This window comes from Schistocerca piceifrons, chromosome 5, assembly GCF_021461385.2.
Source record: "Schistocerca piceifrons isolate TAMUIC-IGC-003096 chromosome 5, iqSchPice1.1, whole genome shotgun sequence".
NCBI lineage: Eukaryota > Metazoa > Arthropoda > Insecta > Orthoptera > Acrididae > Schistocerca > Schistocerca piceifrons.
The window spans coordinates 321,782,427-321,806,450 of record NC_060142.1 but is presented as its reverse complement, the minus strand read 5'-3'; the positions used below and the strand labels follow the sequence as shown (position 1 = coordinate 321,806,450).

Here is a 24,024-nt window from a genome sequence, read left to right as displayed (position 1 = left end):
ATTAAAGATGCCTTCTAGGTGGGAGATATACAGTATTAAAAGTGAGAAGGCTAAAAATGTAACTGACATCAGTGGGACTGTCAGTAATGTAAACAAGATGACAAATGTATAAGGCAGCAGTTGGGTGCCCTCAGGGCTCCATATGCCATTCTGCCCCATCTACGATCCACTATAGTCAAGGCTTTGAAGAGCACCCACTAATCCTAAAATCGAAGATAGGCTCTAGCAGAAAAAGAAGTGAACTGCATTTCAAAGCAGTTAAAACAGAGTAAATGAAGGATGAAAGAGCCAGCTGGTAAAGGATGTAGGGTCGAAGGCCTCCCAAATACAGCGTACAGCAGGAGTCACCCAAATCACAACCACAACACCCCAAATAAAACCACTTTCACAGAGAAAAGGGAGAACCAGTTCAACAGTTTGTGAATTGTCTACTGATATTAGAGGCAAAGAATTTGGAAGACCACGTTTAGCATGAGCGGGCAGGAGGGGGGGGGGGGGGGGGGGGGGGCATTCCAACCAGGATATGAGCTAATGTCTGAAAAGCTCTACAGTCAGAATGTGGGGCTCACTTGTTACATAAAATAAAGCTGTGGGTTAGTCTGGTATGACTGATGTGGAGGTGACATAGGATGGCAGTTCCCTTACAGAACGAAGAGTACCATGCAGCAGTAATCTCTGTGATGGTGCAGAGTTTATTAGAGGGGGAAGTAGCATTACCATATGTTGTTCAATATCAGAATGAGATATACCTTATTTGCATCCACAGATCCACACCACGGACTGGCAAATATGTAGTAAGTAGTTGCTTCCCTAACCAAAGAGTCGGCCAGTTCATTTCCTGGAATACCCGCATCATCTGGAGCCCAGAGGAAGACAGTACAACTCAGATCAGAGAAAAGGTCATGAACAGCAGATATCACAAGACGACAAGAGTGACACTGATCAGTGGTCTGGAGATTGCTCATTGAGTCACTGCAAAATAAAACATGGTTGAGAAAAGCTTGTTCAATAAAATGTAGAGATCCGTTAATGACTATCTGCTCCGCTAGAAATATTACATGTTCCCAGCAATGAATGTTGTTACTGACTGATGGAAGATGTAAAAGCATATTCCATCCTATTCTTGGTTTTAGAGCTGTCTGCCAGTGCAAGCAATGGCATCTTGCACTGCGGGCGACATACTTTGGAACCATGGAATAGACTGGTACTAATTTGTGGTCTGGGTAACAACCGAGGAGGGGGGCTCTGTAGGGAAACAAAAGGAGTATATTCTAAGTAGGGTCAATGGAAGCTCTGGCAGAGGGTTGCAAGTCATGGGAAATTGTCAGATTGCAACTGCTTAAGTGAGCAACAGTTGGTACCATCACAGCTGAAGGAGGAGGATTCATATTTTGGTAAGGAGACTGTCTATTGGACTACTCTGGAAGGCACCAGTAACCATTCAAATGCCACAGTGATGGACTGGGTCTAAAAATTTCAAAGCTGAAGGTGTCACCGAGCCATAAATCTGGCAACTACAGTCCAGATGGTATGAGACCAGGATCTGGTAAATACAGGGAGTAGTAGTGTGGTCACCATCCCAAGGAAGGAAAGAGTTTTAATCTTGCACATACAGCTAGCCTTTAGTTGACGAATATGGGGCAACTTTTTATCACATGGGAGACCCAGAAAGCTGGACAGTGCAACAATATCCAAGCATTGGATCTCCAATTAAGAGTAATGGGTCAAGATGGACAGTGGTACAATGACAGAAATGCATGACTAGCATTTTGGCAGGAGACAACTGGAAACCATAGGAAAGTGTCCAAGTGGAGGCCTGTCAGATGGCACATTGGAACTGATAGTCAGTCAAGGCTATGGAGTGAGACCTGTGCCATTCAAAAGTTTGTGACATACAGTTCAGGGGCGACCAGTGGCCCGACTGACGTCACTAGCTATTGATGATGATGATGATGATGATGATGATGAAAGTGGAGCCTCAGAAAATGTTGTTCTGTTGGATATGTGGAGAGCTGAGCGAGATATCAACACACTAACCAAGAACAACTGATGGGATAAAACTGCCAAATAAAAATCAGAAGAGCGCATCAAAAGCCCCAGTCACAGAGGATAAGTAAAATGAGATGGCGCCCAGCAGAGTTGTATGCCTCATGTGGTCACAAAAGACTGATCAGAGGTTGGTGTTTCGAAAAAGCCTCTTCAATTGCCATTTTCAATGTAACAAGGTGGTTGTCTGTGTATCATCCCTCCCAGAAACCACAGACAGGGGGATAAAAGGCCCTGAGATTTCAGACCCCAGCATAATCTGCAGGCATGCATCCTCCCAAGCAGTTTTCAGGGCACATAGGTAAGGTTAATTGGTCGGTAGCTTTGCCTGGCCTAAGTATTGGGACTACAATACCGTCTCAGCATTGAGAAGGGAAGACACCTTTGAGCCAAGGACCCTGAGTGGATGTAGCCCTTGAGTAATATTCAGATGCTGAATCATATGATTATGGATTGAACCACGGCCTGGGCAGTATCGTGAGACAAGAGCGTGAAGCACTTCCCCATCAGTGAAAGGTCAGCGTAATTTGGCATGGCTTGGGGTAAAATATACGACATTATCTTCGACTTGTAGTTTCTGTGTTACAAAGGCAGCCATGTAAGAAGCGGATAACGACATTGTTGCAAAGTGGGTCATAAGGTGTTCACCAAGAACCGACGCATTAGTACAAAGACCACCCTAACGGACAAGACCCAGAACACATGTCAGTGTTTGATGGCCCACAGGCTACAGAGCTTAGCCCACATCTGGGAGGAAGGCACGTTTCCAAGGAGGCATAGTGCTCCCAGGATTACTTCTTACTGCACTTAATTAGACAGTGAGCCTTAGTGCGGAATCACTTAAAAGTGTGGAAGGTTGCCTTTGGAAGATGTTGGTGTGTCCTATGGTGATCCTGAACAGTTGTTACAATGTCTGTAGTCCCCCATGTGATTAGCCATGGAGGACCATCGCTGTAAAAAAGAGGAACAGCAGTTCCAGCGATGTGGGTGGTTGCACTGGAGACATTCCTCAGTCTCTTTGATATATTCTAACAACGAGAAGATGAAAGTGACAGAAAAATTAAGTAACTACCAATTGACTCATCGAAGAGCCTATTGTGGCTATTGGTCCATTGGGTGTTGACAAGGATGTGACAGAATCACCATGAAGTGGTCACAGTAGCAAAGATCATCACAGAGTGACCAGTGTAATGAAGCCGCAACACTGGAGTAAGAGATAGTAAGATTGATCGCTAGATACGTGCCATAAGCAACACAAGTACGTAGGTGCATGGTAATTGAGGTGGCACAAATCTAACTCACAAAGGAGCTGGTCAATCAGATGGCCCCTGTCAAAAGAAGTGTTACTCTCCCACAGGATAGTGCATACTGAAATCCACAAGTAGAAGAAAAGGGAGGCAGAGCTGTTGGTTTAAGGAGGAAAGTGCCCTGCCTGGAGGTAAATAAATATTACCAATGGGGATCAATGAGGTGGTTTGCACTGTCACAGCTATTGCTTTGAATGTGGTACAAAGAGGAATCTACTCACTGATGACAACTGTTAGAACCAACCTATAGACCATTAACATTTCTATTGAAATTGTACTGGCCACTGGCCACTCTTTCGAGAGGTAACCACGAAGTGTTGGGGGAATGGTAATCATTGAAGTGAGTTTCTTGGAGGGTGACACTGACTGCAGAATAAGAGGAAAGTAATTGTTGCAGTTCCGACAATTGATAGTATTATCTATTACAGTTCCATTGAATCATCACATTGGTCCTGGTTATGTGTGAAGGAGCCACTTCACAGTGGTTTCCGGAATATAGATGCACATGTAGTGGAGGACAGCAGTAGATCTAGTTTGGCGAAAATTGAGATGGAAAGGTAATAGCTGTGACTTTTGTGTAACTGGTCATATTAACAGGATGCAGACACTCCACTGTTTGTTGCTGGTATGGGCATGACATCAGTGAACACTGGTTCAGAATCTGATGGCATTGGGGAATCAGGTGCTTCTGGAGTCACTGGAATAGCCTGCTCCCAATTCTTCTTCTCTTTCGCAACTTTTGGTGGCTGACTTTCTTGCAAGAGTTTATCCGCTGTAGGTGTGGAGATGGATGAAGAGCAGACAGCCCTCAGACCCACATGCCACAGATCCTTCAGCCATTGACTGGTGTTGGGCCTCCAATCTGTGGGTTTCAAGGACAGGAGTCCCAAGAGGAAGCACTGTCACCAGAAGACTCTGGAGGAGGAAGCTGCTTCTCCAACAGGGTGTGGGAAGTGGTTCCTGAAGATGGGATATTGAATGTGTACAGAGAAGGGGAGCAATGAATGGTCACAGATTTCTTCGATCTGTGAGAGAGAGTCACAGAGATGCTGAAGAAACTGGACTGGAAGAATCTTTAAGAGAAACATAAAATACCCCACAAAAGCCTACTTGTAAAGTTTAAAGAACCGACTTTAAATGATGGCTCTAGGAATATAATGCAACCCCCCCCCCCCCCAAAAATATCAGTCCCATAGAGAAGGTGAGAACAAGATTAGGCTAATTGCAGCAAGCATTCCCGCAGTCCATGTGTGAACGGAATGGCGAAAAACCCTAGTAACTGGTACAGTGGGACATACCTTCTGTCATCTACTTCATAGTGGTTTCCAGAATATAGATGCACATGTAGTGGAGGACGGTAGTAGAACTAGTTTGGCAAAAACTGAGATGAAAAGATAGTAGCTGTGACTTTGGCATAATTGGTCAAGTCGACAGGATGCAGACTCTCCTATTTTTTCTTACTTCAATGTATGACAGGCACTCAAGTGATTTATATTCTAGTATTTCCTTTTTTAATTACTGGACACACTAGTAAATGTGGAGGATGGCGTTCAGTACAACTGAGACACAAAGATAGATGCTCACATGGACAATCTTCACGGAGTGATCGTCTGCAGTCTCTGCATTTTGGGTCTACCATGCCGCAGGATGACATTTGAGATGTGACCAGAAAGTAACTGGAATTATTGTTTTTATTAAAGAATATTATTAATTCATCAACAACTTTGTCCCCTATAAAGTGATACCCCTCGGATAGAATACACTGTGCCAGCACAGCACTTTTTCCAATCTTGGAAGCACTTTTGGAACTCACTTTTTATTATGGTGTTCAGCTTCTTCAGCGATTCTGTTTTTATCTCAAATGACGGCAAAACTACACCTTTTCATGGTTCTCTTTTGCCTTGGGAATAGAAAGAAGCCACAGGCAGCCATGTCCAGCGAATATGGTGGCTGAGGCAACATAATGGCTTTTTACCAAAAACTCTCAAGCAAGAGGGAGCAGTATGCAATTTCCACAAGTAGTTTTGCCACAGCTCTGGTTGTTTTCTTCCGATTGCTTCACGCAAGTGGCACATAACTTCCAGGTAGTATTCCTTTTGACCAAATGACCATAATGCAGATGCACTACCCCATTGCAGTCAAAGAAAACTTGAGAAGAACCTTCACATGTGATCAAACTTGTGGAATTTTTTGGTCTTGGCTCCTTAAGCAGTTTTCATTGGGACGATTAGGTCTTGGTTTTGACTTCATACCCGTATAGCCATGTTTTGTCACTAGCTACACCCTTCTTTAGAAGTTTTGGATTATTGTTGTTTTCACTCAGGAGTCCCTGAGCGATGTCTACAAAACATCGTTTTTGGTCGAAATTCAACAATTTTGGAACAAACTTTGCTACAACACATTTCATGCACAAAACCTCTGAAAAAATTGCTTGACATGTGCAAAAGGATAAGCTGACATCATCAGCAACCTCACTGATGGTGATGCAGTGATTTTCTTCACTTCTCCCAAGTTGTTGTCAATAATTGATGTACTAGGATGTCCAGGGCAGTTGTCTTCAACTTCTTTTCGAACCCCTCTGAAACATTTACACCACTCAAACTCTTGTCTTTCTTACAGGAGATTTGCCAAATGCCACAGGCAACATTTCAAGTGTGGTGCTGGGCTTTACTCCATTTTCAAGCAAAATTTGATGCAAATTCTTTGATCCATATTTTTTGGGAGCAAAAATTCGCTGAGCAATCAGAAACATGTATAACATTTTTAACTGTCAACAATAAACCAAATATTCAAAACAGCTGAAAATGCAAACATACACCAGTAACATGTGTACCAAGACCAAAAAATTTGAAAATCAGATGTACAAAACCCACATCTCGTGTGACAAAAGTGTAAAAATTGGAAACACCCCATGGACTGCAAGGTCTAATGTTTCATGTCACACCTGTACATCATAACTGCAGCTTTTTCTGCGAGATGGTTTCCTTCAAAGATGACCACACCTGTATCTGTATGTTATCATTGGGATATTTTCATTATGCATCAGATGAAATGTGGACCTCACTGTTGAAGATGAGCTTGTAGCTCCTACTTTGTCTGGAAAATAAGATCTTTGTGAAACGTAACTCCGTGCATCATATTCAAAGTATTACCTGGGCAACAGTCGCTGGTACATCACCCAGTTGTTCACATGTCTGACGAGAGGCAGATGAGGCCTTTATTAGTAGTTGCCTATTGTGCATTTTTCCCAATGAATGAACTTCTGAAAACCTATCCTGTGTGTTCCACAAAAGATTATGGTTTTTGTCCCTGTAAAAGTATCTCAGTTTTTCTAGTACACACCAGGTATGGAGTAAATTGTTTCACCCTCAGTCATCTGGCTTGTCCCCCTTTCCATGGGGTAGCCAGGGTAGGGAAAGCACTACGGAGTAACCATTTGCATTGAGCTACCTACGCCTGTGTTGAGGCAGCTAAATCAGAATGTCCATTATGTTGGTTCAATTTGATACGTTTCATGTGCAGAAAATCTGCCCTGATGTCACATACTGAAAACTGGGGCTCTCCCCATGGGCATCAAACAGCCATAGCAACGGTCATCTGGCACAATGGCCATTGCTAGGAGATCTAATGCCCCAGGAAAACGTGCATCTACACTGTGGCATGCTTGAGGCATTAGCAGTTCAGGCATCATAAGTGTGACCCATGTATTGTAAGAGGCCTCTATCAAAAGGGTAATGACCCCACATCTGACTGGCTACTGTATTTGCTTTAGTGTATGTGAGTCTACACAATTATTGTGCACAAAGGGTCAAACTCTGTAGGTAGGCATTATCCTCACATTACAGAAAATAGAGGTCAAACTGAGAAAGGGACCAAAATTAGTTGAGCCGAGAAGTTATATAGGGGAAATTAATGAAGGTGTCAAGTAAAGAAAGCAGAACCTAGAGAAATAGCTGGGTCACCATCAAAAGCTACTACTGTGAGAAAGAAAGAAGTAAGGATTCAGAAAGGGAGATGAGATTGCAGCACAAGTACGGAAGTAGGTACTCAACAGCTTCGGGCCCCTTGCTCCCCACACACATACTCACAAAAGTCTCGAGTTTCCTGAAAGTTTTCTTAAGTGAGTTTGAACTTCGAGTGCATCCTGCAAGGGCCTTTCTGGCTAATTAGTGTTCACACAAAACTCCCAATAAATACAACTGAATAATTTTGGCAATATACTACACTCCAATGCAATTAACAATGCGCAGTTTTATATCACCAGGAATCTTTAAGATTACCTTTGCATCCAACAATCTCTCTCCACACATGCGCAACTTAACAAGATTTTTTTCCAAAATAATGATTTAATTTCTTAAAATTTTTACAAGTATTAATCCACAAATAAGAAAAATACAAGAAAAAGTAATTTAAAGTAACTGGCAATGAGGAAAACTTTTCCATTTCCCTCTCTTCGGGTAACACAGTGTAGTGTTACCACCTTCAATTAAGACATTCCATAGTCAGCAACACATCAAACTTCTGCAGCTAACGTAGTGACAGTTATAGGTGGCAGGTCTTTAATACCATTCTTGTCAATCACTTGAACTTTAAAATTTGGAAGATTAATAATTAAACGTTTCTGTACTTCTCTCACACATTTCTTCAGTAGATCATAAGCCTCTTCAACTGTCATATCTGTGAACAAATAAATGTTTATTATCAAATATCTATTTCTAAATACAAATAATTTATCAAGTGAGGCAAGTCATGAAATATACTTAGTATAGATATTTACTTGGTTTGTGGTATCTGTCCATTATACTGAGAGCAAAGTACCCTCCATATCCATGTGCCGCATAAGGGATCTTGACAAGAGATGCCAAATAATCCAGAAAATACAGCTCGGGACCATCAGCATCATCATAACCAGCTATCAGCATATTTACAATGTATGGAGTCTGTAAAATTCAAATTACATGGCTGTACACTAAGATCCACAACTAAAATATTACTTGTTCAGTATTCAAATACTTTAAGCATTTTCTATAACCCAGTTTTGTAAATCAATGTAATTTGTACCTCCTGCATCTAATATAGATGGTACATTCTTTGCAACAGTTGTCATTCAAGCTCGCAGAAAAATTCTGCATGACAATTTACGAGGGTGTGCTAAAAAGTAATGTCTTCGACTTTTTTTTTAGCGTGTATACATAAACAAGGGAAAAAAATTTCCCAGATTTCTCGGTTAAAAGATATACTTTTTGTCTGGGTGAAAATACGCTTTTTTCCTGTTAACTGACAGTACACTCACTGGGAATGATTGGTGTTTTATACACCAGTGTAGAATTTCCAGGCACTTTGAAAAACGAAACCCAGACAAAAATAAATAAATGGAAAGGTCTTTGATGTGCAGGGACGTGTACACTGCATATTTTCGTGTTATGAAAGTATAAATTCAAATTCCACCAAACACGGTAAGTTAGTTTCCGAAGCATTGAAATCAAAATTGCTATGCCCTTTTGTAAGCCAATCATAGATGATGTTACGTGATCTCGTCAGCCGATATTCAGAGCATAGGACACGTGATTTAGTAAGCAAAAAGCAACATCACTACAATAGAGCGAACACACAAATATTAGAAGTTAATTGTTTAAATTAATTTACATTGTGTAGCTACAAAAAAAACTAAGCTTTCACATATAATATTTATTTTTTTCGCTTGTTTTACACTTTAAGATACAACATGCAAATGTGCCAGTAAATTTTAAAATAATGACATAAATGTCTGTTCTTCTGGGCTCGAAATTCTCTTGAGTGGCCGGTCCTCAAAGTGTTAAGTTTTAAATGAGGATCAAAGACTCTGTACTTCAAGAAATTCAAAGCACATTTCCACACGTAACATAATTCTTCTTATGTAAAAGGAAATTTACTTTGAAAGTGACACTTGTCAAACAACGATTAGCAATATTTTCCCGAGACCTGTTAGAAATAGGTTCATTTCAGCAGTTGCCAGAGCTCCAAAAAACAATGGTTACTGCGCATGCGCAGATTCGATGACGCAGAAGCCTGTTCGTAGGTATAAAGCATTAAGAGCTCTTACATTACGGCATAAAACAAAGAAGAGTATCGGAATTTTGTAAACCATACTAAAATGCATAATTCAGCTTTAAGTGCACGTTCGTACGTCCAGATTCACAATGAAGTAGGTTCGAATCTGATATTACACTTTTCAGGGTGGTTTTTGGGACGTAAATTTTCTTGGGGTACCTGTACTGCGCTATCCCAAATTTGGTTCTTTACTATGGCATAATGCCATATGTGCCAGAAGGTGAAAACGTGCTCTTGAAATTCAGCAAACAGTTGGAACTGGCTAATACTGTGGAGTGAAACAATTCGTTTCAAATAAATATAATGCCTCAGAGAGAAATATTAATAAATGCCAAATTTATTTAGCAAACCGACAAAAGCAACTTTATTGTTCTGTAAGCCGATTAATGCAGACTGCCAAGAACGTGGAAATAAAATAAAGTGAGAAAGCAAACTAATAATGTATTTTAGCATTCCGTGATTATGTGCCTGTATTTTAATCCACTTGATGGCTCCCGGTCACAGAAATCCATTTTGTTTTCATTTGATGTGGGATCTGTAATGGAAGAGGAAACAGCAAAATCTATTCAATACCTCCTCATTAGTTATTTGACCTACCTATCTAATCTTCAGCATTCTTCTGTAGCACCACATTTTGAAAGCTTCTATTCTCTTCTTGTCTAAACTATTTATCATCCACGTTTCACTTCCATACATGGCTACACTCCATACAAATACTTTCAGAAACGACTTCCTGACACTTAAATCATTACTCGATGTTAACGAATTTCTCTTCTTCAGAAACGCTTTCCTTGCCATTGCCAGTCTACATTTTATATCCTCTCTACTTTGACCATCATCAGTTATTTTGCTCCCCAAATAGCAAAACCCCTTTACTACTTTAAGTGTGTCATTTCCTAATCTAATTCCCTCAGCATCACCCGACTTAATTCAACTACATTCCATTATCCTCGTTTTGCTTTTGTTGATGTTCATCGTATACCCTCCTTTCAAGACACTGTCCATTCCATTCAACTGCTCTTCCAAGTCCTTTGCTGCCTCTGACAGAATTACAATGTCATCGGCGAACCTCAAAGTTTTTATTTCTTCTCCATGGATTTTAATACCTACTCCGAATTTTTCTTTTGTTTCCTTTACTGCTTGCTAAATATACAGATTGAATAGCATCGGGGAGAGGCTACAACCCTGTCTCACTCCCTTCTCAACCACTGCTTCCCTTACATGCCCCTCGACTCTTATAACTGCCATCTGGTTTCTGTACAAATTGTTAATAGCTTTCACTCCCTGTATTTTACCCCTGCCACCTTCAGAATTTGAAAGAGAGTATTCCAGTCAACATTGTCAAAAGCTTTCTCTAAGTCTACAAATGCTAGAAATGTAGGCTTGCCTTTCCTTAATCTTTCTTCTAGGATAAGTCGTAGGGTCAGTATTGCCTCACGTGTTCCAATATTTCTACAGAATCCAAACTGATCTTCCCCGAGGTCGGCTTCTACCAGTTTTTCCACTCGTCTCTAAAGAATTCGCAATAGTATTTTGCAGCTGTGACTTATTAAACTGATAGTTCGGTAATTTTCACATCTGTCAACACTTGCTTTCTTTGGGATTAGAATTATTATATTCTTGAAGTCTGAGGGAATTTTGCCTGTCTCATACATCTTGCTCACCAGATGGTAGAATTTTATCAGGACTGTCTCTCCCAAGGTTGTCAGTAGTTCTAATGGAATGTTGTGTACTCCCTGTAGGCGGTATCTATATTACCCCTCGTGAGATAAGCCTCAACATCCTTACATTTGTCCTCTAGCCATCCCTGCTTAGCCATTTTGCACTTCCTGCCGATCTCATTTTTGAGACGTTTGTATTCCTTTTTGCCTGCTTCATTTACTGCATTTTTGTATTTTCTTCTTTCATCAATTAAATTCAGTATCTCTTCTGTTACCCAAGGATTTCTACTAGCCCTCGTCTTTTTACCTACTTGATCCTCTGTTGCCTTCACTATTTCATCCCTCAAAGCTACCCATTCTTCTTCTACCGTATTTCTCTCCCCCATTCCTGTCAATTGTTCCCTTATGCCCTCCCTGAAACTGTACAACCTCTGGTTCTTTCAGTTTATCCAGGTCCCATCTCTTTAAATTCCCACCTTTTTGCATGAACTTAATGTAAACAAATGATGTTGATGTTGAGGCAGCAACCAGCCACAAATTTATCTTCATTTCCTTTATTCCAAAGGTAACGTTACCGGTTTCAAATCATTACGATTCACCTTCAGACAGTTTTCATGCTTTCATTACAACATCTGTCGTACGAATACTATGAAAACAAACACACTAAACCGACATTTCACGACAATCTGTAAGAAAAGCACCACATGTTGTAATGAAAGCATGAAAACAGTCTGAAGATGAATCGTAATGATTCGAAACCAGTAATGGTACATTTTGAATAAAGGAACTGAAAATAAATTTGTGGCTGGTTGCTGTCTCAACACCATCAATATTTGTCTTCAAATAACAGCCACGGTCTCCAACCATATCATATGACAAAATTGCATTAATGTAAACAGTTGTGATGTCACATTCATCCCAAGCAGTTTGTTGCTATGAAGCATTGCATATTCTTCATCCTAAGGCCTTGACACATTTTACTGCTGGCAGACGCCTGTGTGTATACGGTGTTTCGTTGTTTTTTTTCTCTTGTTTATGTTTTATTGTTGCAGTATTATCAGTCTGCAGTAATATTCTTTATCAGAACATCAGTTGTTACCAGTCAAAATCACAAAAATTTAAATGAAAACTAAAATAACGAAAAATTCCAGGAATCCCGCAAAATTCGTGTTTTTCCTGCAAAAGTCACGTTTTTCCTGGATGAAACAATTCCAGGATTTTTCTCGGATTACCCGGTTTTCCCCGGACGCAGACACCCTGTTATTCCGTTCTCAATAAAGGTTGTGGTATTACATGTCATACATATCATTCAGTCGACTTTACTGCTCAGCTGACCCAAGACACAACACACTGTTGCTAAAGGGCTCCAAATTGTAGCACGTAGCATGGCAGTCCTCCTCCCATGAACTATGGACCTTGTCATTGGTGGGTAAGCTTGCGTGCCTCAGCAATATAGATAGCCATACCTTAAGTGCTACGACAACGGAAGAGTATCTGTTGAGAGGCCAGACAAACATGTGGTTCCTGAAGAGGGGCAGCAACATTGTACGTAGTTGCAGGGGCAACAGTCCGAATGACTGACTGATCTGGCCTTGCAATGTTAACCGAAACGGCCTACCTCTGCTGGTACTGTGAAAGGCTGAAAGCAAGGCAAAACTACAGAAGTAATTTTTCCTGAGGGCATGCAGCTTTACTGTATGGTTAAATAATGGCGGCGTCGTCTTGGGTAAAATATTTCGGAGGGAAAATAGTCTCCCATTTGGATTTCTGGGCAGGACTACTCAGGAGGATGTCATTATCAGGAGAAAGAAAACTGGCGTTCTACAGACTGGAGCATGGAATGTCAGCTCCCTTAATCGGGCAGGTGGGTTAGAAAATTTAAAAAGGGAAATCGATAGGTAAAAGCTAGATATAGTGGGAATTAGTGAAGTTCGGTGGCAGGAGGAACAAGACTTCTGGTCAGGTGAATACAGGGTTATAAATACAAAATCAAATCAGGAAAATGCAGAAGTAGATTGGAGAGTAATAATGGAGGAGAAAAAAAAGCGCGACCTTCCGGCACATAATTTTTGAAAGTCGGGATGGTGTTCGCGCTAACCTGACAAAGGGGGGAGGGGGGGATGAACGCATTATTTTTGTCAACATCGAAACGAAGCCCATGCCTACCACAGTTTTACATGTCTATATGCCAACTAGCTCCGCAGAAGACAAAGAGACTGAAGAAATATATGATGAGATAAAAGAAATTATTCAGATAGTGAAGGGAGATGAAAATTTAATAGTCATGGGGGACTGGAATTCGATAGTAGGAGAAGGAAACGTAGTAGGTGAATATGGAATGGGGTAAGGAAGGAAAGAGGAAGCCACCTGGTAGAATTTTGCACAGAGCCTAACTTAATCACAGCTAACACTTGGTTTAAGAATCATGAAAGAAGATTGTATGCATGGAAGATGGCTGGAGATACTGGAAGGTTTCAGATAGATTATATAATGGTAAGACAGATTTAGGAACCAGGTTTTAAATTGTAAGACATTTCCAGGAGCAGATGTGGGCTCTGACCACAATCTATTTGTTATGAACTGTAGATTACAACTGAAGAAACTGCAAAAAGGTGGGAATTTAAGGAGATGGGACATGGGTAAACTGAACGAACCAGAGGTTGTAGAGTGTTTCAGAGAGAGAATTAGGGAATGATTGGCAAGAATGAGGAAAAGAAATACAGTAGATGGAGAACGGGTAGCTTCGAGAGATTAAACACTAAAGGCAGCAGAGGATCAAGTAGGTAAAAAGACAAGGGCTGGTAGAAATCCTTGGGTAACAAAAGAAATATTGAATTTAATTGATGAAAAGCGAAAATATAAAAATGAAGTAAATGAAGATGGCAAAATGGGAATACAAACGTCTCAAAAATGAATCGACACGAAGTGCAAAAAGGCTAAGCAGGGATGGCTAAGAGGACAAATGCGAGGATGTAAAGGCGATATCACAAGGGTAAGATAGATACTGCCTACAGGAAGATTAAAGAGACCTTTGGAGAAAAGAGAACCACTTGTATGAATATCAAGAGCTGAGATGAAAACCCAGTTCTAAGCAAAGAAGGGAAAGCAGAAAGGAGTATATAGACGATTTATACAAGGGTGATGCACTTGAGGGCAATACTATGGAAATGGAAGAGCATGTAGATGAAGATGAAATGGGAGATATGATAATGCATGAGAAGTTTGACAGAGCACTGAAAGATGTAAGTCAAAACAGGCCCCGGGAGTAGACAACATTCCATTAAAACTACTGATAGCTTTGGGAGAGCCAGCCCCGACAAAATTCTACCATCTGGTGAGCAAGATGTACGAGACAGGTAAAATACCCTCAGACTTCAAGAATATATTAATTGCAATCCCAAAGAAAGCAGGTGTGACAATTACCAAACTATCAGTTTAATAAGTCACAGTTGTAAAATACTAACACGAATTCGTTACTGACAAATGGAAAAACTGGTAGAAGCTGACCTTGGAGAAGATCAATTTGGATTGAGTAGAAATGTTGGAACACGTGACGCAATACTGACCCTATGACTTACCTTAGAAGACAGATTAAGGAAAGACAAATCCACATTTCTAGCATTTGCAGACTCAGAGGAAGCTCTTGACATTGTTTACTGGAATACTCTTTCAAATTCTGATGATGGCAGGGGTCAAATACAGGGAGCGAAAGGCTATTTACAATTTGTATAGAAACCAGATGGCAGTTATAAGAGTCAAGGGGCATGAAAGGGAAGCAGTGGTTGAGAAGGGAGTGAGACAGGGTCATAGCCTCTCCCCGATGTTATTCAATCTGTATGTTGAGCAAGGAGTAAAGGAGAAAAAAGAAAAATCAGAGTAGGAATTAAAATCCATGGAGAAAAAATAAAAACCATGAGGTTTGCTGATGACATTGTAATTCTGTCAGAGACAGCAAAGGAGCTGGAAGAGCAGTTGAACAGAATGGACAGTGTCTTGAAAGGAGGATATAAGATGAACATCAACAAAAGCAAAACGAGGGTAATGGAATGACGTCTAATCAAATCAGGTGATGCTGATTGAATTAGATTAGGAAATGAGACACTTAAGTAGATGAGTTTTGCTACTTGGAAAGCAAAATAAAGAGATGATGGTCGAATCAGAGAGGATATAAAATTTAGACTGGCAATGGTATGGAAAGTGTTTCTGAAGAAGAAGAAATCAAGAAATTCCTTTGTAGATTAACTGCATTTCTTTTCCTTGGCAGCAAAAGTGGCCACTTTTGAAAATGTCTCCTCAAAAGTTAGTTTCAAACATGCACAATTTTAGTTTACATTGTTTTCTTTATACACTTCATCGCAGGTTTGGTTTGCCAATAACCTCAAAAAATGTGCATATTATAGGTTTAAAGAAGCTTCTGTTAGAGGCCTGCAGTTTTGTGGTGTTTTCCATGCTCTTCTTTACCTTTAGCAGTAATTACCTAAAAAGCCAACATCTGTTATATATTCACTGCTGATGTCTGTAAATATAACATCTAAGACTGGTGCTGAAATTTTGGCTACTCCCTTAGCAGTGTTTACTATTTGTGCCCTGCCTACAATATTCAGAATGTTTAGGAAGCTGTTATTAATTTCATCCATAAAACATTTGTGTTCACATCTGCACAGTTTTGGGAGCTGAGACTGTCTAGGACTCCAGGTAATTTGTTAAAAAGTTTCAATAAGTGAACAACACAAACACAAAATGATTGATCTTTTATGGATGTCAAGCTCTAAATTCAATGGCTGATTTTTTGAAATGTTTATCTGGAGTAAATGTGATTTTGCCTATCATTAATAAAATGAGTCCTATTTATGATAAAAATGTGCAATCCCTCAACATTTTACAGTAGCGGTAGGTGACAAGAATACTGTGTACTACATTTTGGTGTCTCTACACCAGTAATCTGTAATGCTACCACTGCATTGTTTAAAAACTGTAATTCAACTTTAAATTGCTGTACTTTGTTTTTAATGACTGCACATTCTGTTAAAAAACTGAAAATTCTACATGCATTTCAGTGATGCATGCCTTTCCAGTTTCTGTTTCTTCTCTGCTACTAAGGAGTGTGCGCTCCTGTGTGATGGTACATTCTATCTTTGCATACCTGTGGCAGAAATCTCTCTGATAGGCATAACATTTTCTAGGCATCAGAGTCTGTTGTCAATCTGTCCTAAGAAAAGATCGGTTTTGCCAACCAATGACAACAGGGATTTAATGATGCATAGCCTACCACCATACGCTATATTCTAACTAATTAGTTCCTTCCCACATGTATTGGGATACAAACTATGCCTTGCAAAACCCCATCTCTCGATATTACCAACTATCACCATGCACTGTGCACCTAATCAGAAGCCATTAGCAGCTTTTCCAGCTTTACATTAACTTGCCGCACGGCACTAACACGGTGAGGCTAATCAGCACAATATTTTTCTAATTTAACTCATCTTCATCATAAGGTAATTCCCAAGATTCAGGAGTGTTTGAAACCAACAATGAGGTACGTCCCTGAAATTTCGTGCCAGTCATATATTAGCATCAACGTGACCTCCCATGAAGATTTTAGTCGATATCAGCATGAGAAAAACATGGAAAACAAAGATCTCAATCTTATGCAGGTGTCAGTTGATTGCCCAACTCCTTATCTATATAGTACTCTTAGTGTGAGTTCCACCTAGGGATTTCCAGTATCATATCAAAATTAATAACTGACATTTTATTGATGAAAATTATATTTAATGCAAATAATGTAGCTGTTATACTAAAGTAACAAACAGCAGCTACAGTCTAAGTATGCATGTTACTGTGTTGTTCTAGTACTGGTAAGTAACAATAAAATAAGGCAAGCTCCTCTTTAGCCTAGATTGAGAATTTTATTTTTGCAAGATTGAATAATAGTATGGATCTAAAGCCCTCTATCATGTGTGTATTAATCATTTGGCATTCCGGTTCCTACAGGTTTATTTATCAAGTGGCATTTTTTTATTTGTAGTTCACTGTTACTTTTTGAATTTACATATTGTCATTTAGAGATACCATAGTGAGTAGAGCTGTGAATGCTAGAAAATGGAGTGCCAAGTGAAGAAATCTGAATATTTCTGAAATATTCTTCTGTTTGAGTTCAACAGCAGGGTGACAGCAGCAGAGGCTGTGATGATTCCACCATCATGTGACATTTGCATGTAATGGGGAAGATTCAAAAATTGGGTATATGCTTACCGCATGCTCCAAGTAAAAATCACAAAAATCAACGGGTGGCTATATGTGCATCTCTGCTGAGTGCCATCAACTGGCTTGTGAATAGCGTCAACCATTCCAATCCTTTATCATTACTGGTGACAAGAAATTGTGTCTTGATGATAACACAAGGTAAAGAAATACATAGTTGAGTGCAGACAAAGCAACAACTCCCACACAAGACTTTCATGTACCCACAGAAGGTAATGCTATGCATCTGGTGGAACAGTAACAGTGTGGTGTACCACGAATTGCTCCCTCAGGGTGTAACCACCACTACTTACATTTACTGTCAACAACAGACATCTTGCAGACACAGTCCAAGACCAACGATAAGGAAGACTGGGTGAAGTGCTGCTACTCCATGATAATGCTCACCCACACTCTACTAAACTGACAAAAAACACTATGCAGGAGTTGGGTTGGGAAGTCATTCTGCATCCATCTTTTTTACCTGATCTTGCACACTCAGATTTTCACCTTTGCCGCTCTCTATCGAACAACCTTCAAGGAACTTCCTTTCTGGATGAAAATGCACCCCTATCATAGTTCAATGAGTCCTTAGCCTCAAAACCACATGATTTTCATGAAATTGAAAAGTTACATTAGCATTGGCAGACTGTTGTAAATAGTGAAACAGAATATATTATTAATGTCTAAAATCTTTTACGTGTATCTGTCGTGTTTGGTAAACTTTTGGAAAAATGCTACAAACTTATGCACCAATCCATGCTGATCAACAAAATTAAAGTGGTTTTTCCTGAGTTTTCAATCTATCTCACAATGTTAAGCCATCCCAATACGCACAGCTGACAGATCTGCATAGTATCAAAGTACTGATGACATTTGATCATACGAAACACACTGAATAAAAAACCATTCTTTCCACAATACCTGTTTTCTTTTTTCTTCTTATTCTCAGAAGACTATTTTCCCAATTTCTCCTGAACAGTATTTGTGGCCAGTATTAAACTTAATTTTCTGATTAATTGCATTGGGGTCATTCCATGTCAAGTCACCCAGGCCTTGACACCAACCATGCCAGATTTTGATGAAACTTGGTACAATTACTTCTTTTATCATCCTGAAAGCACTTGTAAATTTTTTTTGCTCTATCTCTTATAGTTTTTTTAAAATAAATGTTTAAAGTTTTTAGATTTGGCGTTGTTTTAGCAGTCAGAAATCTTAACTTAAACGTGTCCTCACAACTAAAAAAAATTTGTATATTAAAGAATACTCAAGATAGTATTTACAAAGGTTTTTTTTTTTTTTTTTTTTTTTTTAAGCCAATGGATGTTTAGTTTTACAAAAACTGCAGATACCGGTTGTAACTTTTTTGAAGGTGTGTAGGTTGTTTGGAAACGTCAGATTTTTTAAATAACCCTACGTTACAGGTTTGAATATCTGACATACTGATTTCACTTTTGGTCTGATTAATGTTCTGATTAATTTTATAGGATATTGGAAAAGAATCTCTGTAAACTAACTAACAGTACTTACTGAAAGTTCAAATAAACTTAATAAAATACTAAACAAGCACTATTTAACACGGTAATAATTTTTTACTTCAAAACACAGGAGTAACAAAACAAAATCCAAGCGTACATTGTTACTCCAAGAAGACAAAAACTTACTTTCGGTGTCTAAGTCACTTGGTACTTTTTATTTTTAAAATATAATTAATATTATTTTAAAAATTAGATAACTATTAAACAGGTTAAAGAGCCAACATAATTTTTCTTTTATCTAATAGCCTATACAGTTAAGAGTATTTTAAAACAAATTTGAGCTTTCTATCAGGTCTGAGACTCTAGATATTGCAATTCTTATAAAACAAAACATCCGTTAAAAAAAAATATCCTCTGTGTGTGTGTGTGTGTGTGTGTGTGTGTGTGTGTGTGTGTGTGTGTGTGTGTGTGCGCGCGCGCGCGCGCGCGGCGCGCGCGTATACCCGTCCTTTTTTCCCCAAACACAGATGATGTGACTTACCCCGAACGAAAGTGCTGGCAGGTCGATAGACACACAAACAAACACAAAGAGTTTTTAAGATACGCAATTTTAAAGTTTTGAATACAAATTAAATTTTCCATTTCCGGAGGTTCGGAAACCGCAAAACATAAAAACTATAAAAATTTATAAAAAAACTATAAGAGATACAGTAAAAAAAAAAAAATGCAGGTGTTGTCAGGATGGTATCAGAACCATTTGAGCCAAATTTCATGAAAATCTAAGGAGGTGGGTGTAAAATTTATTTTTTATTGGGTGATTTGATATGGAATGACCCATTGCATAGAACTTGACAACAAAAATTAAATAATCATGTGTCTGTTTTCTTTCTTTCTCTCTCTAACAGAGGTGCTATTCTGCTGGGTAACAGCACACAGTGGGATTTGAGGGAAGTGATGCAGCCAAGAAAGTATTCACCATTTGTAATTCAGAGTTCTGTGTTCCCCTGCACACTATCATCACATTGTTGGACCCACAGATCATACATCAGTGAGAAGATGAGCAAGCAGTCAGAGGGGGAATAAACAACACTGTGGTCACACTTGTGAACCTCATGCCAGCCACTCCAATGAAAGGAAGTGATGCTCACTACTTTAAGAATAGCACATTATCCACTGGCACAGTTTTCTGCTTAGGTGGAAGTACCACCAATATGAGAAGAAAAGCCCGTGGAAAACCACATTTGATGCAACATATTGTAACAATTTATACTCCACATGTTGATGTAAGGACAACCCTCAGCTCAGCTGGAGACTTTCCCACCATTTTTGCTTACAACTGCAAGTATGTAACAAACATTTACTATCTCTTTTGAAGTGTCAGGCCTCCTGCCTACTTAAAAGTGCTGGGGAATGTAAGTCAAGAAGCTCTGAATTAATGGCTGAGTCAATGCTTTTTTAAAACTCATCCATCCATAAAACAGGCAGTGTGTCATTAAGACATTTGTTACAAAAAAAAAAAAAAAAAAGATTTTAATACAAAGAAACCACATAGTTGGTGTTAATATAGCCAGTCATTCTGAAAAAATCTGCCAGTTCCTGGAGAACTGTCACAGCATGTCTGCTTCTTAGATAACAGACTGTTCAAGACACAAGATACCTGTAGAAACTACAGTCTCTGTAACTGTCATATTCTAGTATTTTTTTGGAAGATAAGATGTCCAATATTCTCTTTGCGGGTCGACAGAAGCGTCCGATCCCACGCGTCGGCTTTGACCCGTGACGTAAGGGTGTTGTCGTGTGTGACGTCATGACGGTGCGGAGTTTGGTTTGAGTGTGGCTGTCTCCAGTTCTGTTTTATCTTATTTTATTTACTTTTCTGATCTGTTCGTTCTATCTCGTGAGATTTTTTTTTAAATTTAAAAACACTTATTACTTATTTTAATTATACGTTTCCTCGAATTTCTGTTTTAGTTTATTACATTTATCTTTCTGATCTGATCGTTCTATCCCGCGAGATTTTTTTTTTTTAAAAAGACAAGAAACACTAATCAGCTACTGAAGCATCTTTATCTTCTATGGGTTGCATGGGTTACGGCCCCTGGGGAGGTGGGTGGGTATTCATGCATGGCTGTCTTCACTTACATGTTGTAGCTACGCAAGGCGTCTAAATTTGTTTATATTTAGTTTGCCCCCCACCCAAAACACTCCATTTCCCGCGCTTGTCCCATTGGTGTCATTTGGCTTCTTGTGGAAAGTGTGTGTGTTTGTTTTTGTTTCCGCCATATTTGTGACGTCATGGGTCAAAGCAGACAGGTGGGATCGGACGCTTCCGTATTTCCCTCTTTGCATCACATTCTATAATAATCACTCATTAACTTAATCAACATTTATCTGCTGGTCTCAACTGCTATATCCAGTCAGCCATTACACCCTGGAAAGTCAGTGGGTGAGAGACGGTGGAAGACACCACACAAGCATCCGAGCATGTAGCCCAAAACTGTACAGTTACCACGAAACAGCTTTGGAAATAATATGAGTACCTAAAGCACTAGCTCTTTCCACAGAAATATGTGTATTAATAGTGGACGTGATTCTTTTCTTAGTAGTTCGTACATATACAACTACCTTCATTACAACCACATACATATATGTCTGATAAGTCTTTTCTAAAACTAAACTCCGTCTGAACAGGTCTCGGAAGACCCTAATGGTACTGGCCGACTGCCGTGTCATTCTCCGTCCCCTATTATGAAATCACACTTTCTGTTACATGCAATGGTAAATACACTGTTAAGCCAATAACTATCATTTCATGGTCATAATTATCTGCACGACACATAACAGCCACCCTCTAACAGATTTATTCACCCTATGCAACCACACTACCTAGTTCTGTGGTCGACAGATGCCTGTGACTGTGTCTTCAATTTCAATTATGCCACAGTCGATTAAGCCTTTGAGACACATTCTCATGATCCTTGGACACACACAAACATGCCATGCAATGTGTAAAACCTGAGGTACACAATCTAAAACGCAATGAATTCAACTGTATAACAATTACAAACGAGAGGAATTATGTATCTGTCCTAATACTTTCCAACAATAGAGTCTGAAAGAATTACTTATTATAAATCAAGAGTAGTAATAGTTTTTCGGCTATAAACCACAGAAGGAATGGTAGTGAAGGCTAACGGGTACGATTCCGATACAGTCCCCGTCGTAAACAGTAGGCCTACTTGGAGGCTGAAAACAGCCCTTCGAAAACTGCAGAACCGCTTATATGCCACATTACTAACGTTATGTCTGTGTGCCGATAACGAAGACCTGAAAGTTAAAAATACTTACCCTACTCCTTAAATACTCTGCTAAATTCCGACGCGTGAAGCTAGCTGCAGCGGCAGGGGACAGCTCGTAGCCGTTTCTCATTTTATACAGTTGTATATTTTTTGCTATGTACTCAGAAAACTGTGTTGTATCGCCAGCTTCCCCGGCAATTGCCATAACCAGTTTTTCAGACAATTTCTGAAGCTTATCTTCATCTGAAAAGAAAATAGTAGCGTGTCGTTACACTCTTAACTTAAATCATGATTTTATGTAGAAACTATCGGAATGAACAAAGCTACGTTACCATCTTTCATAACCATTATGCTCTTGGCATGTGTCATATCAGCAGCTACTATGACAAAATCCCTAAATGCAATCCCCAGCAATGTTTCCATTTCTTTCTCTCTTGAACTGTCGGCTACAGAAAAACAGTAACAACTCTCGTCAACAAATCAGCTACTCATCCACGCTATAGAAACATCACTGGTCATAGACCATAGTTTACACATATTCAGAGTCATTTTACTCCAAAGAGGCCACTGAAATGACGGCCCTTCGACCATAGATACTATAGATATCTATGGTCGAAGTGATGGCCGTAGAGTATAAATGTCTATGGAGTGAGGATCCGGGTGCGCAGAACGAGAATTCTCTCTACTACATCTCCAGCAGCTCAAGTCATGTGACTTTCAGATGGCGCTTAGCGTATTTTGAGTGCTATTACTTCGCTGCTACAGACAGAATACCTCCAGAAGTACCGTGATACTTCGTATACGCGTTTTACAGACATCTTAACAATTTGATACCAGGAACTAAAGCTGACTTAAAGATGTGAAGAGAAATGGTATTGTGCTTTTTCGTCACCGTATCATAGTTCAGATTCCACTCTATTTACGTCTTTTTCGGTAACAGGATAAGAACTGAAAGCCAACAATACTTTTTTTTACGTTTTGCATTTCAGTTGTGGCGACCACAGCCACCATCTGGCGTTTGTTGTGTTAGTGCGCGAGTGTCAACCAGAGTACAAGTGTCAATTTTCGAGCATGCGCCAAATAGTTCCTGAAACTAGTAACGTGAGCAAACAATGAGCTCACTAAGAGCAACTGATCTGTTCCCGTATTCCTAATACCGCGAGGCTGATAATTAGCATTTTATAATTAACTTAAGTTCTGTTGTTGTGTTGAAGATATTCTGGTGTACATATTATTCCTGTAACAGGCACAGTAGAGACTCAAGGCCTGATTCTTATAAGCAGCGGCCAAACTGGTAACCCCAAAGCGATAAGCTGCCTGCGCATATGTAAAACAAGTAAACGACACAACAGTGAAAGACTGGAGACTATGAACCCTGCTGTGTCCAGACTACCCATGAGGCTACCACCATTCTGGCCATACAACCTGGCCTTGTGGGTAGCCAATGTAGAGGATTTTTGCTATTCTGGTGTGACTGCAGATGCTTCTAAATCCGCATCGATTGTTTGCCAATTGGAACAGCAATTCCCGGATGAAGCTCAGGACATCATTGTCGCACCACCTGAAGAGAATGCATACGACTTCTTGAAGTCGGTACTGATCCTCCATATTTGTGCACCTCAAGAGGAGCACATTAGACAGGTGCAGTTACTATCCCAAGAGGATATCAACGAGAAAAGATTTTCAACCGTACCTGCAGCATATTAGAAGTAAAATAGATGCAGGTATTGTACCCAATAAACTGTTGTGTGCTATCTGGAGCAGTCCCTTGCCTCTCTCTATCAAGATGATTATTGCGACACAGTGAGAGATGTCGCTAGACGGCGTGGCAGAATTGGCTGACGAAGTGCTGGATGCGGTATCGCCTGCACCCAGTGCGCGAGTACAACCACAGTGG

General features: G+C 39.8%; 1 protein-coding gene across 1 annotated transcript; it reads right to left on the bottom strand.

The window, feature by feature from the left end:
- Positions 1 to 7,684: 7,684 nt before the first annotated feature.
- Positions 7,685 to 22,668, bottom strand: LOC124798346 (proteasome subunit beta type-2). Its single transcript, XM_047261704.1, has 4 exons — positions 22,460 to 22,668; positions 22,177 to 22,370; positions 8,131 to 8,293; positions 7,685 to 8,030 (listed from the first exon to the last, which is right to left on the bottom strand). The coding sequence occupies exons 1-4, from the start codon at positions 22,548 to 22,550 to the stop codon at positions 7,867 to 7,869; spliced, it is 612 nt and encodes a 203-aa protein (XP_047117660.1). The 5' UTR covers positions 22,551 to 22,668; the 3' UTR covers positions 7,685 to 7,866.
- Positions 22,669 to 24,024: the final 1,356 nt, after the last annotated feature.

Bases quoted from the DNA above. Each gene is read 5' to 3' on its own strand.
- LOC124798346 (XM_047261704.1), bottom strand. From the start codon at position 22,550: ATGGAAACATTGCTGGGGATTGCATTTAGGGATTTTGTCATAGTAGCT. The intron at 8,294-22,176 runs GTAAGTATTTTT...TGAATTTTACAG, and splicing joins CAGAGTATTTAAGGAGTAGG to ACTCCATACATTGTAAATAT. The intron at 8,031-8,130 runs GTAAATATCTAT...ATTTGTTCACAG, and splicing joins GGACAGATACCACAAACCAA to ATATGACAGTTGAAGAGGCT.